The sequence below is a fragment of the Dryobates pubescens genome, chromosome Z (assembly GCF_014839835.1).
Source record: "Dryobates pubescens isolate bDryPub1 chromosome Z, bDryPub1.pri, whole genome shotgun sequence".
Lineage (NCBI taxonomy): Eukaryota > Metazoa > Chordata > Aves > Piciformes > Picidae > Dryobates > Dryobates pubescens.
The window spans coordinates 20,950,915-20,967,683 of record NC_071657.1 but is presented as its reverse complement, the minus strand read 5'-3'; the positions used below and the strand labels follow the sequence as shown (position 1 = coordinate 20,967,683).

The 16,769-nt window shown below is 39.5% G+C and overlaps 1 protein-coding gene across 2 annotated transcripts in view; it reads right to left on the bottom strand.

Annotated features, from left to right (window-relative positions):
- FBXL17 (F-box and leucine rich repeat protein 17) overlaps positions 1-16,769 on the bottom strand; it is a 365,616-nt gene that overhangs the window by 324,283 nt on the left and 24,564 nt on the right. Inside the window, exon 4 of one of the 2 annotated variants that reach the window (XM_054178265.1) lies at positions 15,815-15,946. The exons of the other annotated variant lie outside the window; for it this stretch is intronic. Within the exon in view, the coding sequence (XP_054034240.1) occupies positions 15,815-15,946 (132 nt within the window). The remainder of the gene's footprint in view (positions 1-15,814; positions 15,947-16,769) is intronic. 2 annotated transcript variants of the gene reach the window in all.

Sequence of the window (16,769 nt, the reverse complement as noted above, 5' to 3'; positions counted from 1 at the left end):
TTTTCCTCATCTTCAGTCACCATGTTCCCCTCCAGGTCCAGTAAGGAGTGGAGGTTCTTCTTGCCCATCTTTTTAGTGTTAATACATTTGTAAAAATGCTTTTTAATGTCTTTAACAGAGGTGGCCAGCTTCAGTTTCAATTGGGCCTTTGCCTCTCTAATTTTATTCCTACATAATCTAAACACTTCCTTGAACATACCTCGAGAAGCCTTCCCCTCCTTCCAAAGGTGATACAGCCTCTTTTTTCCCCTTAAATCCTCCAGGAGCTGCTTGCTCATCCAGGCCGGTCACCTTCCCCATCAGCTCACCTTTCGGCACATGGGAACTGCCAGTTCCTGTGCCTTCAAGAGCTCCTGTTTGAAGTAGGTCCAACCCTCCTGGACCCCTCGGTTCATGAGGGTTGGTACCCAGGGAACTTTACAAATAAGTTTCTTAAACAGGCTGAAGTTTGCCCTCCGGAAGTCCAAGGTGAAGGCTCTGTTGGTGCTCCTTCCTATCTCCCTGCATATTAAAAACTTCACTATCTCGTGGTCACTGCACCCTAGGCAGCCTCCCATGATCACATCTCCCACCAGCCCTTCTCTATTGGAGAACAACAGGTCAAGTAGAGCCTGTCCCCTGGTAGGCTCACTTAACAGCTGTGTCAGGAAGCAGTCCTCCATTCGCTCTAGGAATCTTCTGGACTGCCTCCTCTCTGCTGAATTAAGTTCCCAGCAGATATCTGGCAGGTTGAAGTCACCCACAAGGACAAGATCTGATGATCTTGAGACAGCCTCCAGTTGTTTGTAGCATAATTCATCAGCCTCCTCATCCTGGTTGCGTGGTCTATAACAGACTCCAACCAGGATGTCAGATTTGTTAGGCTGCCCTCTGATTTTAACTCACAGGCTCTCAATTCCCTCGTCTTCCACCTCAAGTTCTGCGGCAGAAAGTGTCTCCCTAATATACAAAGCACCCCTCCTCCTCTTCTCCCTCGCCTATCCCTCCTAAAGAGCCTGTAACCCCCCAGTGTAGCACTCCAATCGTGCGTGTTGTCCAACCAAGTTTCTGAGATGGCGACTATATGATAGTCACCCTGGTGGACCAGGACCTCCAGCTCCTCTTGCTTATTGCCCATGCTGCCTGCATTGGTGTACATGCACTGCAGCTGGGCTCCCGACCTCTCAGTTGACCCTACCTTGTGCCCTACTCTTTCCTCTGCAGAGGGACTGATTTCCTCACCCACCCCCTTCAGACTTAGTTTAAAGCCCTCCTAATGAGCCCTGCCAACTCTAGTGATAGGACTCTCTAGATAAATGCACCCCATCAGGACCCAGCAGGTCGTGTGCAGTAAAAGTTGTCCCATGATCAAAGAAACCAAAGTTCCGCTGCTGGCACCATCCCTGAGCCAACTGTTGTTCTCCCATTCCTTTCAGTGTACTTCCCTGCCACTGAGGGAAGTGAGCAGAACAGCATTTGAGCTCCTGCTCCATCAATCAATTGTCCAAGGGCCCTGAACTCCTTCTTAATCGCCCTGGTGCCCTTCTTGTCAATCTCATCACTCCCAGCCTGTATTACCAGCAGAGGGTAATAGTCAGAGGGCTGGATCAGCTCCTTGCAATGTCCCTTGCCCGCACCCTGGGTAGGGAGCAGACCTCCCTGTGGGAAGGGTCGGGATGACATATGGGTCCCTCAGTACCCCCTGGGAGAGAGTCCCCAAGAACAATAACCCGTCTCCTTTTCTTTGTGGAGCTGGTTGTTATAGCTGGTGGGGACCACTTGGCCTTAGGCTTGGCCTTAGGCTCCTCTCCAGAGCTGGTCATTATAGTTGGTGGGGACCGCCTGGCCTGAGGCTCCCCTCTGGATGGCTGCTCCTCAGCCCTCTCATCCCCACTGCCCTCGGTCTGCAGGGTCTCATACTTATTATGCAAGGGCAGCGGAAGAGGAGGAGAGGGCCGGAGTGGATTCCTCTTGCCACCCCTGGCAGGGACCTGTATCCATCCCTCTCCATTTCCAGGGACCCTTCCCTCAGCAGGGGAGATCTGCAGAGCCTGCTCCCACAAATCTAACTCCCTTTCACTTTCCCTTATTGTCCTTAACCTAGATACCTCCTCCTTCAGTTCAGCCACTTCGTCCTTTAGCTCTGCCACCAGGGTGAGGAGAAAGTTCATCTGCCGACACCTGACACAGGTGTCCTCTCCCTCCCCCTCTATTCCAAGTGCCAGGCTGAAGCACTCTCTGCAGCTGGCAGCCTGGACTCCAGCATGCTGATGAAACAACTCTGGGTAGATGCTGTTTTTCTATCCTTTGTCCGAGTGATGACCATGGTGCAACGTTTGAGTGAAAACAAAACAAAAAGAATTTTTATTATTTTTTTTTTTCAAGCGGCCGAAAGACTAGCTACCGAACCAAAATTGCGCCACGCGCACAGCCCGGGCAGCATTGAATCCTCCCGTCACTGACATCAGGCTCCCGTTCCCGCGCATGCTCACGAGAGCACAATCCTGCCGGCACCCCTGCCTACCAGGATTCCTCCCGACCTGCAAAACCCCAAAAGCTAGGCGAAAAGCCAAGCAGAAAGCTCACAAACCAAGCAGAGCTGTCCCGAAGCAGCAGTCCCGATCGGCTATCGAACCAAAATGGCCAAATGACCAAAATTCTCTCCTTTCCATCTGCAGGTAGTTATTAATGCATCTCCAGGAAAACAGGGCTCACTACTGGTAACTTGAGAAGACACTTCAGAACTCTGAGCATTCCTCTTTCTTCCTCCTGCCCCTGGTTTTACTGGTAAGCATGACAGTGTATGATCTGGAATATACCTTCAGTCAGCTGGAGTCAGCTATTCCAAGTGTGTCCTCTCAACTTCTTGTCTACCCCCAGCCTGCATACTGGCAGATGGTGTGAGAAGCAGAAAACATCTTGGCTCTGCTTAAGTACTGCTGAGTTACTAATACTGCTTGGTCACAACTCCAGAACCTGTCACTGTATGAGGTACTCTGAAGAAATTTAACTCTCTCCCCGACAAAACCAGTACACACATAACATCATTCCTACAGTTAGTTACATTCATGCAGTCATGTCACACACAGACATATCTATAAGCCTCAACCCTCAAAAGATTTAGAATATTTAAAAATAACTCCATATTTGTAGAAAATATTAATTTCTACATAATGTCACAGGAAATTGCAAACCCCAGTCAAATAAAAAAAAACAAAACCCAACATTTGGATACAATGGAGAAAGTAGACCAGAAGACATTCACAAGCTGGGTTTTGAAAGCCACATCAGCAAGGCAATCTTTAGGAAAGCCTCAGACATAATAGAGCTTTCAAATGTGCAGGAGAAGGGTTGGGTTTGGTTAGCTTTGGGACAGCTATGTTTTGAGTTAGGAATGTACACCTTATCAGTAGTTGAGAAAGAGACCAGGCAGGATTTGGCTGGATATGTTAAGCAGCTTATTTGCTAGCATTAACCTATTGTATGCTTTGCTTAAGCATGTCAGTAGAAATGTAACCAATCAGAGTGTGACAACACTGCATTAGAAAAATACATGTGTAATGCAAGAACTGTCTTCACTGGACTTCGCTTGCCTTCACAATAAAGGTCTTAGCTTGGAAGCCATGCTTGTGGTGACCCTGTCTTACCAAATGGTGACTACACACATGGGGAAATTTTCTTTTTTTTTTTTTTTTAAGGTTAGGATACAAAACAGAAAGAGGAACACTGAACTAAGGACTCTATGACAAATACAGGGGACAAAGCTGTGGGTAGCTCTCAGAGACAGAGTAAGATGCTCAAGATATGCTACAGCAAGTACAATAGCATCTATGCCTAAAACCCAGACAAAGATTTTCTTAAGCATTAGCATTCTGGCTAAAAAGAATAATGACAGTTGAAAGACCACAACAATTCTACAGTAAAAAAAAGTTGGAATTTCTAAGATGATGGAAGGCCTTAAAATATGGAACACCATAACCAGATTTAGATATGAGTAAGTTTACAATGAAAAGTCTTCAGCATAAATCCCAAAATTAATGCATCTGGGGCACTGACACTGCAGTTCACAAGTTAGAACAATTTAACCTTGGCACAAAATAGACACTATTATGATCTTTGATTAGTTCATTCACCATGCCCACTCAATTTGCCCTCTAATGTATGTGCCAGCAATGTAGTATTCTGGTGGACTCAACTACCTGGAAGAGCACCTCAAGATATCCAGCAGAGAACATGAACATATTTGTTCCCAGATACTGGTCACTCTATATAGCAGCATAAGGGGAAAGAATGTAAACATCTGTGGAATTTACTTCCATTACACTTAACTGCATACAAAGTTTGATCTCTCATACTTTAAACTTTAAGCCATGCAAAGTCACAATCAAGTTCTTTAGGAAACAAAGTGTTTTCCTCCAGCCTCTGAGCTTCTCAAAGATAAGAAGTTCAACTAGAAGTTGCTGGAATAGATAATATAAACAAAGATGCCTGTCTGTCATTCATTATTTTTACTCAATCTTGACTCTGTTCTAGACAAATAAAAAACGTACTTGTATTATCATTGATGGATGCAAATTACTAACACTTTAAAATTACAATGCTGAAAGTTTTAAGAATTTGCTTCGAAGTGCCACACTTGAGATCTCATTCATCACAGCTTACTGGGAGCAACATGATCCATTTTGATTTACAGCTATTCCTAACGGCTGAAGATTTTTATGAAGTACAATATGGCTCAAGACACCAACTTAAATGAAGAATTACAAGTAATTCATCTGGAGTTTGCCTGTGGTCCCTTTGTCACGAGGTCTCACTAAGTTCAAAAAAAAAAAACAAACACAAAAACCCAATGACCAAACACAAACTAATCTCCTCCCCCACAAATAAAACCCTACAGAAACAGAAGATTCTTTTAAGATCTTAATTCAGATAACTTTAATGTCCAAAACACACACATTCTATTAAAATACATATTTTAGTATCATGGAATTCTGTTTGTGACTAAACTAGCGTAATAATCCTCGGACCGTGGACCCCAATGGCAATAGATATTAATATTTCAAGTAAGCAAGAAGGCTCCACACCTAGCTACCAATCCCTAAACATCAAACTTTAAAATCAGATTAAGAGCTAAAATAACTTGTTCAACAAAAAGCCAAAACACACGCTATGAAACAAAAACAAAGACCACACAAACAGCAGACAAGTGCCTACACTTTAGTTGAATTCAATACCTATTATGTCCATTAAAATTTATATAGATCTACTCTACATAATCAAACATTTTGCTTAGTTTTGCTTAGTTTAGTAACAATTTATCCTGTCAGTAACTAGATAAGCAGAAATTTTCTTACAAAATTTATTAATTACTGTAATTCAGAGGGAAAAAATGTAATTTCACTACACATATATTTCTCAGTACAGTAGTTACATTTTATGAGGTTTTATAGCTTCATTAAAAGCCTCTTTTGAATGAAATGTGCTACTGCAACTTGCTGTTAATTTGCTTTTACTTACATTCATTCTTTTTAGATAAAAATTTAACAGGTCAGATTAGACAAAATACTACGACAGCAGTGAAATGGTATAGACATCTTCTGAGCTTACTACTAATTACATTTTAACTTTCTATTTGCAGTTTGACAGAGCACTCAATTAAAAAAAAGTACTGTATGCTCTAGAAATACCCTATAAATAGTATTCATTTCTTTACTGCTATTTCCTTTGGTATGTATTTCAATTACAGTATACAATGGTTCTTTCAATAACTATACAGAAAGTATAAAAATTCACACATTTAAACCTCTCACCTTGCTGCAATTTGCTTTTAGGCTGCTTTTTCCTTTTCACATTAACTCCTCCAATATTCATAATATTATGAATAACAGCACTTTCTGATGTAGAAGTTCATTAAAGCACCAGCCATTAATTTACAGGTATTAGCAGACATTGCTTGAATATATAAATTAAAGTATTTAGCACTTGCCACAATTGTATGCAAAAATACATCACCTGCAAGCATGGAATGAACAATCATCATATAATGTGGACCAAAATGTGACCCAGGGATCTACAGGCCAGTCTCACCTCTGTGCCTGACAAGATCATGGAGCCTCCTGAAGGCACCGCTGAGGCAGAAGAATAATGAAGAGGTAATCTGGTACAATCAACACAGCTTCACCGAGGGCAAATCCTGTCTGACAAACCTGGTAGCCTTCTATGTCACAACATTAGTAGATAAAGGCCAAGCAACTGCTATCATTTACATGGACCTGAGCAAAGCCTTTGACACTATCCCGCATGACATCCTGGTCTCCAGGCTGGTGCAGTATGGATTTGATGGATGGACGATTCAGTGAATAAAAATCTGGCTGGACAGCCGCACCCAAAGAGTGACTGTCAAGGGGACCATGTCCAAGTGGAGGCCAGTGACAAATGGGAGTCCCTCAGGGATCAGTACTGGGACCAGTCTTGTTTAACATCTTTGATGGCAACATGTACAGTGGCATTGAGTGCACCCTCAGCCAGTTTGCTGAGAACACCAAGCTGGGTGGTGCAGCATGGCACCCATGGCAGGGGTGTTGAAACTAGATGATCCTTGAGGTCCCTTCCAACCCTAACAATTCTATGATCCTATGAAAAAGCAGAAAAAAGTTCATCAGCAGCAACTTTTCCACTCCTTTTTTATTCCATCCCTCAGAGTTCTTTGTCATTATGTTAATCTACAGTATATGTGCCAGACATTTTTATACATAAAATATTCATCACAAGTGGTAACAAATCACAGTCTAAAGAACTACTCTTTGTCGCATAATACCTAACTTTATACTAATACAAAAATCAAGTTTTTTAAACTGCAAAGTAAGTTGAGCCATTAATTTACCACAAGTAACCTGAGTAAAAAACATAATTAATGTTTGCTTTTAAAAAGTACATACAGACACATATTTATGTCGTACATAACAAGTCAACTCAACATTGTGTAATTAGTTAAAACGCTCAACAAATGCAGCACTTGTTCAAAAAAGAAGAAAGCACAATAGTGAAACCATACATATCTGACATTACTATTAAGTCAGACTGTTTACATGTATGATTAAGCATTAGAAAGGGGTATACACCTAACTTCACAAGAAAATTACACAAATTTTGTTTCTGCACAGCATATAGCACAAGGAAGCTGCACTAGTATTTATAGAGATACTAAATTCAGGGAAATGCCAACAAGACATGGAGTAATTTACTTCTACCAGTGGCCCAGGCTATGGTAATTGGTATTACATCATTTGACAGATAGCAGTTTTTATGAAATAAGCTGGTGCTTTTGTGATATGAATGTCTATCCACTACCACAAATGGGTATTCCCACTGGCAGCCACTGTAGCAACTGCGTAAGCATGGAGACTGAACAAGCCTCTTAACCCTTGGTAGAGGGTCTCTCTCCAGGGTGAGGGTTTACAGCACTTTGGTGGGCAGTGGAGTGAAGCTTGCACTCCTGTGCTCATGCTGTACCTGTTCAGTGGACAAAAAGAGGACTTTGGTTTCCAATGCTATCAGTCTAAAGAGTTCCACAAAGACTGAATCCATGTTGAAAAGTTTGAAGACATTTAAGAACTACACAGCCAGTGGCCCTGCAAGCTGAATCGAAAACAGAATATGTGGAACCAGCACAACAACCAGGAGTTACACATGCTGTACTGGTAACTCACCATAGCAAAAACTTGGAGCACCTGTTATTACTACACAGTCAATACTGCCACCTAAGGGTGACACCCAAGCATTGCACTTACTGCCAGATGAATAACAAACATTTATAATCAGTCTGACACCTGCATAATGGCTCAAATGTCTTTACAGCAAGTATATATTTATGCATGACCACACAATCTTAATTCTTTTTTTCTTCTATTAACATCAAACTCGGGTTATGTTAGCAACAGTGTTAAAGAAACTGCTCAAGTCAAATGCAACCATTTTAAACAAAATAAAGTTGTATCAGTTATAATTCTAAATAAATGCTTGAACCATTTTATTTTGTTATTAAAATTAACAAAGTGAGTGTTTCAGATGGCTTTATCAAAGGAGTAACTTTCCAATGCAGATTTTTTTACTGAACAGATGTCCCAAACACTTACTAAAAGCATGTTCTCCGCACCTCAACTTCATTTTCAGTACAGTTATCAAAAGCTTTATTTAAAACACTGAACATCACCTTTATGGCACATTAGTAGTTTTGGTGCATATGTAACATGTTTGACAGGTTGAAAGAGATTTTATCATTACTGGAGAACACTACCAGTAATGTCATCTGTAAGGAGATTTTGCTTTAGGAAGCTTTAATTTAATACTTGACAGATGTTGTCCAAAGCTATAACATACAGTAGAGAAACGAGTCTCAGTATCATTCTTAATAGGCACGCACAAATCTGGCAAGTAACTAGTCCTCTCTGTGCATTCTTTTCGATACCTCAAAACAATGAAATAAGCTAGTTAGAAAGCATTTAAGGAAAGTATTCACAAATTATCATACAAAAGTTATCCTTTTGCTGAAATGTCTGAGTAGATGTACAATTTTAAGTAATGACATGTAAAAATTGAAATAGTATATGGAATGTTGAGGGGAGAGAGTGAAGGCAGGGAAATTATACTCTTTAGGAACATTTTTCCCCAAAAGTCTCTTCAATTGTTACTAGTGAAAAATTATTTCTACATGTTCTAAACTACAGTAGTTCACATCATCAGGTAAAGTCCATATGCATCATATTACAGATTTTCCTTCCTCAAACAATTTGCCTGGACTAAATTCAAAGCACTCTTCTCTACCTGTCTGCCTTGTGTCACACATAGGCCACACTGCTAAATTGTTTTATAGCAGACATAGGAACACAACAATTGCTTCCCAAAGTCAAAAATGGGGTGGAGAATCCCAGTAAAACACCTAAGGATAAATAAATCACGTTACATTATGCTATTCAGAAAATATGAAAGTCAGGTTTCTTCCATCCTACAGGTTTTCATACTAGGTTGATTCCAGTATTAAGCATTTAATTATTTTTCAGTAAAACTAGAAAAGGTTTATAGTTTCTATCAAACATAGCATCACAGTTAATACCAATTTCTACACAGTAGTATCTGCTATAAACTGCAAAGGAAGGCAGAACACCAATGGAGAACTACTCTGTAAAAGAGCCATTCAATAATTATCAGTAAAATAACTACTATAAAACAGCTTTCACACATCAGGAAACGCATTAGGAAACATATGCCAATGGCCCAAAACTTGGTTATTTCGTAATGTCCTCCATAGGAAGTAGACATCATTCTTGGACAGAATCAAAAGAGAAAGGAGCTAGAAATATGGTCAATTATACCATAACCATCTTAATGAATGTATCTGGCAACCATTAGACAAATCATTTAAGTCTTTACTTCACAAGATCATTTTACTGGAACGGGAGAAATGCTGCTAGCACTCAGATGTAGCTGCTTGTTTGTGTTATTATTTTCCACCTCTCCCTAAACAAGTTTGAAAATCAGAGAAGACAGGGAAAATAGAATATAAAATGGAAGAAAGGTAAATGTAGAGCAAGAAATACTGTCATCCTGCTACATAGCACCTAAAACTCTACATTCCTTTATTTTTAGACACTCTTTTTCCTCATCCACTTCTAATTCACCATGAAAAAACCACAAATACTGACAAGGATGACTGCAAGACTTGAACATCTCTCCCACGAAGAAAAACTTCAGAGAACTGGGTCTGTTTAGTCTTGAGAATGCTAACAGGGGCTCTTACCAACATCTACAAATATCTGAGGGGTGGGTGTCAAGATGAAGGCGATAGTCTCTTTTCAGAGGTGCCCAGTGATAGGACAAGAAACAATGAATACAAGCTAGAACACAAAAGGTTCCACCTCAACATGAGGGGACACTTCTTTATGGTGAGGGTGACAGAGCACTGGAACAGGCTAGCCAGAGAGGTTGTAGAGACTCCTTCTCTGAATATTTTCAAAACCCACCTGGCTGTGTTTATGTGTGGCCTGCCCTAGGAGATCCTGCTTGGGCAGCAGGGTTAGACTCAATTGCTGGAGATCCCTTCAACGCCTAACACTCTGTGATTCTGCATGATTCTGTGACTGCATGAATAGTGAGGTACAAAATTATAACTCCCAGTTTCAGCAACCAGTGCATTACAATTTTAGCTACTCAGCCACTCAATTAAGGAAATGCAATGAGAAAGAAATCATCATCTGAAACCAACATAGTTACGTGGGGAAGTTTTTTCCCTGCTCTAATGAGCTGTCAAATCCAAGTCTACTCTGTTAATGAGGTGATGGAGAGCTTACACACTGCTTGTATAAAATTGCTTCTATGGATAATCCTGCTCTTTGGGTGTACCGTAGTCACAAACTTAAGTGTTCTGCATCTCTCTATGAACTCATAAAATCTGTAAACTTTTTAGGGCTCCATTCTTCTAGTGATGGCTGCAATGAAAAGTGTTAGTTGTCCTTGACAATTCAGGTTAAAGTACAGCCTCACTCCATCTCAGTGAGAATACCAAATATTAGCCAGAACAGTTCTCTGACTTTGCAGCTAAAGCTATGTACTTGTTTATCTGGGGTGTTGGCAATTCATCTTCCACCAGCTTCACTCTTGTTAATTACTTATATGAGGCAAATATCAGTGCTAAACTCATAGCATTTAATTCCAGCCATGACCGTAAAATATAAAGTCCAGTTAAACTCAACCAAGAAGCTAGGAAACTTCCTGGTTTTGTCTGAACAGGGTTAAAATCTTGTATTTATATCAGTGTCTATGTGATTTTTTGATTGTATCAGTGCTGCAATTTATTAATTTTTTTACCCACTATGTTCCCAGTTAGGCCAGTATGCTTCAGAAAACAGGCTTTGCATGTAATTACACTTTCATTCAAAGTGCAAACATATTTTGAAGAGATACAAATCATAAACAGTACACAAACGAAAATAATCCTGTGTTAAGTTAGCCTTGCAATGTTAACTCTTGCCTTATATCCTTTGTACTCATTTACTACTTGCAACTTTCAATTATTACCACAACATAACCAGCACTTCAAACAAAGGGTCTATTATTATGTGAAATGCCTAGTACATTAAAGAACCAGCACATAAATTCATCTTTCTGTTTCTGCTCAGCAGTCTGATAAAGAAGTTACTTAGCAACAGACGAAGCAACTTAACTGTGTTGCTTGATCCACATCTCACTGTAAAGTAACAATCATGAAGGCAATATTTAGCTCCCTCTGTAAAGATGTATTTTCAAAGTATGAAATCCACTAGTCTGAGACAAGCCTACATGAAAACCTAGCCACCATGTTCCACCTATAATGGACTAGATACTCTGAAATTAATGAAAATTGCCTGTAAGAGTCACATGATTTTGAGCACCTCTGGAAAAATGAAAAACACACACTTTAAAATTTACAGTATTTACGCAGAAGGTACAGAGCTGTTTAAAAGTGTGAGGCAGGAAGTGTTTTTCCAGTATCAGACTCAAAATCTAGGAACTTTAAATACACAGACCACAGCCTTTTCTTGCTACAGAATACTACAGAGAATGAATACTTATATTGAGAACACATACAATTCCCCAAACCACATATTTCACATGATGAGTGGGAAGTAAGATGCACCATAGTAACTACTCAGTGGTTTACTTTCATTAGGTAGTCCTAAAACGAAAGTAACCTATAGAACTTGACAAAACAGTGAATTATCATTTCTCACCAACCATTACTCCCTTTTAAGCTAACTCTACAACATTAAACATGTCATATGCTTCCTACACACACACTTTGGAAAGTGAGTATTTTTATATTACAACTACATAACAATTTCTCACACTTCACATTGGTTGATCACACAAAATCCTATTTCCAGCAAGATTTCAATGTCTCTTGCTTCTAGCAAGGGGAAAGCATGTCAGTTTCTGCCACATCACCATACAGTAGAATCATTCATGTATTATTTTATTCTGAAGATTCTACACCCTGGAGTTCATAACAGCTTTATAACTTACTTCATGTTTACATTTCTGACTAAAATTAAAGGAGCAAACTTTGGACTTTACAAAGCTAAACTAAGTGCTGCAAAATTGATTTTTCTAAAAAACTAAGACTGGGCAGCAGCTTTAAATAAAATTAGACATTTATGGTGGCTTTAGGCTAGGCCTTTAAAATTTAGTTAGAGATTTTGAGCAGAAAATAGAAAAATATAAATAAATCACTATTGGGTGTATAAAGGAAAACAAAAGATTTTTCTAAACAAATTCATTGGATAAATATCTAGAGTAAGATGGGCTGTACCTAAACAATTCTTTTTTCTTTCCTGATCTCTGCTGTTTTGCTTCGCTCGGGAGAGATTAACATGCAAACTGTTTCTGTTTTCTTGTTTCCTGGTTTTTGGACTTCTGAATCATTTCAGGTTGTACCTGATGATCTTTGAGGTCTCTTCCAACCTTGTTGATACTTTGATCTACATCTGAGACAGCCAGAATGGACTATGAATTTTATTTACTCATTATTGTAGATATTGGTTTAGATTAGATGGACAGTATTAGCAGCCAATGAAGCTGTTTAGAAGAGGTGGATTTTGGTGGTTTTAGGCTAGGCCTTTAAAATTTAGTTAAGAGATTTTGAGCAGAAAATAGAAAAATATAAATAAATCACTATTGGGTGTATAAAGGAAAACAAAAGATTTTTCTAAACAAATTCATTGGATAAATATCTAGAGTAAGATGGGCTGTACCCATCTTTCCTGATCTCTGCTGTTTTGCTTCGCTCGGGAGAGATTAACATGCTTGTTGCCTAGCCTTGCCTGAAATTTTTTAGTTAAGTCTAACCCACTGCTTTCTCTCTGCTTCTCTGTCTCTTGTGGGACAGGGGGAAGGGAGGGGGCAGTGGAACAGCTTACCTGGTCTCTGACCAGGGGGTTTTTAGTGTTGTTTGCTAATTGTAAATATCTGTATAATGTTGTGAATACTGTGTATTTTGTACATATTCATTGCATTGCATCACAGGTTTTGCTTGTAAATATTGCCTCTATTTGCTTTTAACTGAGTTGTTCTGGCAAAAATAATGCTGGGGGAAAACTTCAACCCATCAAAACATTTAAAAAGAATACAGTCACAAAAAATCATGCAATGGGTTAGTTTTGGCAACTCACTTCACTAATTTTCGGAAGTTACAAAGCAACTAGAAGGGTTTTGATTCATTTCGAAGTATATATTTTTGTCCTATATCCAATGAAAAGTTAATGCTACAATTAATGCCCAAAAATGAAATCAACCAAATAAAATGCAAGTGAAGAGCATCTTTCTTGCTTGTCTTAAAAGGAAGAATCACATAATGTTAGGGGTTGGAAGGGACAAAAGGTCATCCAGTCCAATCCCCCCGCCAGAGCAGGATTGCCTAGAGCAGATCATACAGGAATGCATCTAGGCAGGTTTTGAGTATCTCCAGAGAGGGTGACTCCATAACCCCCATAGGCAGCCTGTTCCAGTGTTCCCTCACCCTCATGGTGAAAAAAGCTTTCCTTATGTTTCCATGGAACTTCCTATGCCTCAACTTCCACCTATTACTCTTTGTCCTGTCATTTGGCATCACTGAGAAGAGCCTGACCCCATACTCTTGGCACTCACCTTTTACATATTTATCAACATTAATGAGGTCACCCCTTAGTCTCCTCCTCTCCCAACTACACAGACCCAACTCCCTCAGTCTCTGCTCATAACAAAGATGTTCCACTCCTTTAAACATTTTTGTGGCTCTGTGCTGGACTCTTTCAAGCAGTTCCCTGTTCTTCTTGAACTGAAGGGCCCAGAACTGGACACAATATTCCAAATGTGGCCTCACCAGGGCAGAGTAGCGGGGAAGGAGAACCTCTCTCGACCTGTTAGCCCCACTCCTTCTAATACACCCCTGAATGGCCACAAGAGCACACTGCTGGCTCATGGTCAACCTCTCATCCACTAGGACCCCCAGCTCCTTCTGCCCTTCACTGCTCTCCAACAGGTCAGTCCCCAACCAATACTGATACATGGGATTGTTCCTTCCCCGGTGCAAGACTCTACACTTGCCCTTGTGGAATTTCCTTAGATTTCTCCCTGCCCATGCCTCCAGCCAGTCTAAGTCTCACTGAATGGCAGCACAACCTTCCAATGTGTCAGCCACTCCACCCAGTTTTGTGTTGTCAGCAACCTGTGGGCAGTGCTCTATTTTCCTTCATCCAGGTCACTGATGAATATATTAAATAGCACTGTTCCCAATACTAACCCCTTAGGGCCTCCACTAGATACAGGCCTCCAACTAGACTCTGTCCCACTGACCACAACTCTCTGACTTCTTTCCTTCAATGAGTTCACAATCCATCTCACTACCCAATCATCCTTCCTCAGTTTAGCTGCAAGGATGCTGTGGGAGAAGCTGCTTCTTGTGTGTTTCCATGTTTACAATGAGAACTCAGAAAGCATTTAGGATAATAAAAGCACAGGGGGGGAAAATATGCTCACAACTGTAATGTCGGCTTCTTAGCATACATTTCAGATGATAAAGACTTAAAAACTTCAGTGGCAAGACGTGTCAAATTAACACTTTACATTATTTTCCAACAAGCATACAATTGTGTAGGTATTTATACATGCAATAATTTTTACATACAACTTTTAAATCTTTCACATACAACTATGAGAACTTCAAATATGCACAAGTTTTTCCTCTTTCATTTAAAGCTGAATTAATACTTCGAATTTCCATGTCATCTTCCAGTTGATTTTTGCAGGGGTATGTTTTCCTTAAGGGCTTCTTGGAACTTCAATTTCCCTTTTTTTTTAACTGAAAGACTTCCATATATAGAAGACAAAGGATTCATTTCAACAGTTCTCCTGGTCTTATTTTGATATTGGAAGAAAGGAAACAACCCTTTTTCTGCATTTGAGTTATTCTGAAATCTCAGATTATCTTCCATTTCTCAATTTTCTACAATTCTTACCAAAACAAAATTTTTTCAGCTTCATTTTTGTTTTAAAAATAGAAACCATTCTCAAATGAACCACCTTAGGCATCAGTATCTCTTTGTCTATTTGAAGCCAACTATTAAATGACTGAGTACAGGGTATGCCATTCTAGTCTAATAGTTTCCAAACTGAAGGTTATAACCCTGACATCAGCTGATATTTAGCCATTCAAATACAAGCAATTTTCTCTACTGACCTCAAGGAAAAAACAGTAAAAGCAACGATAAAAAAGTAAATAATAAATCCAGTGCCCCACTACACCATTTAGCAGATCCAGCCTTTCAACATCAGAAACCATGATTTCAGACACTGCTTAGAACTCAACAGCTGCCTTCTACTAGCACAAATGCATTGCTGCACCCTAATGAGAAAAATCTTATCTTAAAAAAGTCTCTACCAGTCTATTATTATAATAAAGGGTCCAACCTCCAAAACTCTTTTACTTTTGGTAAGTCTGAGCTTTTTACTGTATGTAAACATATGTTATAAACAAAAGAAACACTCTGCACTAAACATTTTCCTACATAAATCAGGCACCTCCCAAACAATCTTGGAACGTCACATGGAAACCAATAGTTAATATGTATCTGGAATACTATAAGCTTCTCTTGCATTTTGATACATCTTTTGAGCTATCTCTGTAAAATCTGGATTTTCACAGTTAGAGAACATTTTTAAGCAATTCAATGCCAAAAAGAAGTTATTCAGAAGGAAATTTTAAATAAACAGGGAAAGCTCTGACAATGAAAGTGCAGTGGGAAAAAAAATCATGGCATGTACTTACTAATTTGTTTTCCTGCATGTATATTCTTTGCAACTTCAAACAGCCTTTAGCTATAATGATCATTCCTTCATCTGAGATTTTGTAGCATTGCCCAAAATGAATGTCTTTCAGTTCTCTGCATTTTGAACCCAGCTGTAATTAATGAAATCAAAGCAAGTATTTAAGAACAAAAGGGGGGGGGAAAAAGGCAGAATTTGACTGAATTACAATGTCTTTCTAAACCTCTGCCCCATCCTTAAAAATTATCTGTCCTTACAATTCTTGTAAGTAGTGCATACAAACATGAAAAACTACACACGTGACAAAATACAGCTGCTAACTACAGTGAACCAAATGGAACACATCAGAACTGTTATTTATTAGACACAAAAGTAGCTAATGATGCCTGTATCATAGATCACTAACAGGATCTTTTATTTGACATAATCACTTCACAACTTACCCTACGTGCTCCTTTAATACAAGGTAGGACATTCATTAAAACTTTCCTGCCTGCCTAACACATAAAGATCTCGGTCACCTTTGGCTTTCATGATGCAAAAAAGACATTGGTTGCAAATAGCAACTAAGCTCAACAAAGTCTGATCGCCAGAAGTGAAGCACAGGATGTCAAACTGGTGTTTTCATTACAAAAGGGATCATTTTCTCCCTGGATATATATTATCTATAAGATATATACATAATTAGATAAGGGGAAAGGAAGGGAGAAAAAAAAAAAAGAAAGAAAGAAAAAGAGGGGGAAAAAAGAGGGAAAAAACCATATCCATAAACCAGTTTTTGAAGTGGCATCTGATTTTAGTGAAATCCTAGAGTACCTTCTTCCATGTCCTGGTTTCATCTGGGACAGAGTTTTCTTCCTAGTAGTGGTACAGTACTGTGCTGAGGATTTAGTGTGAGAATACTGAATTCTCTCCTGGAGAAACTGGGTACACATGGCTTGAATGGGTGGACACTT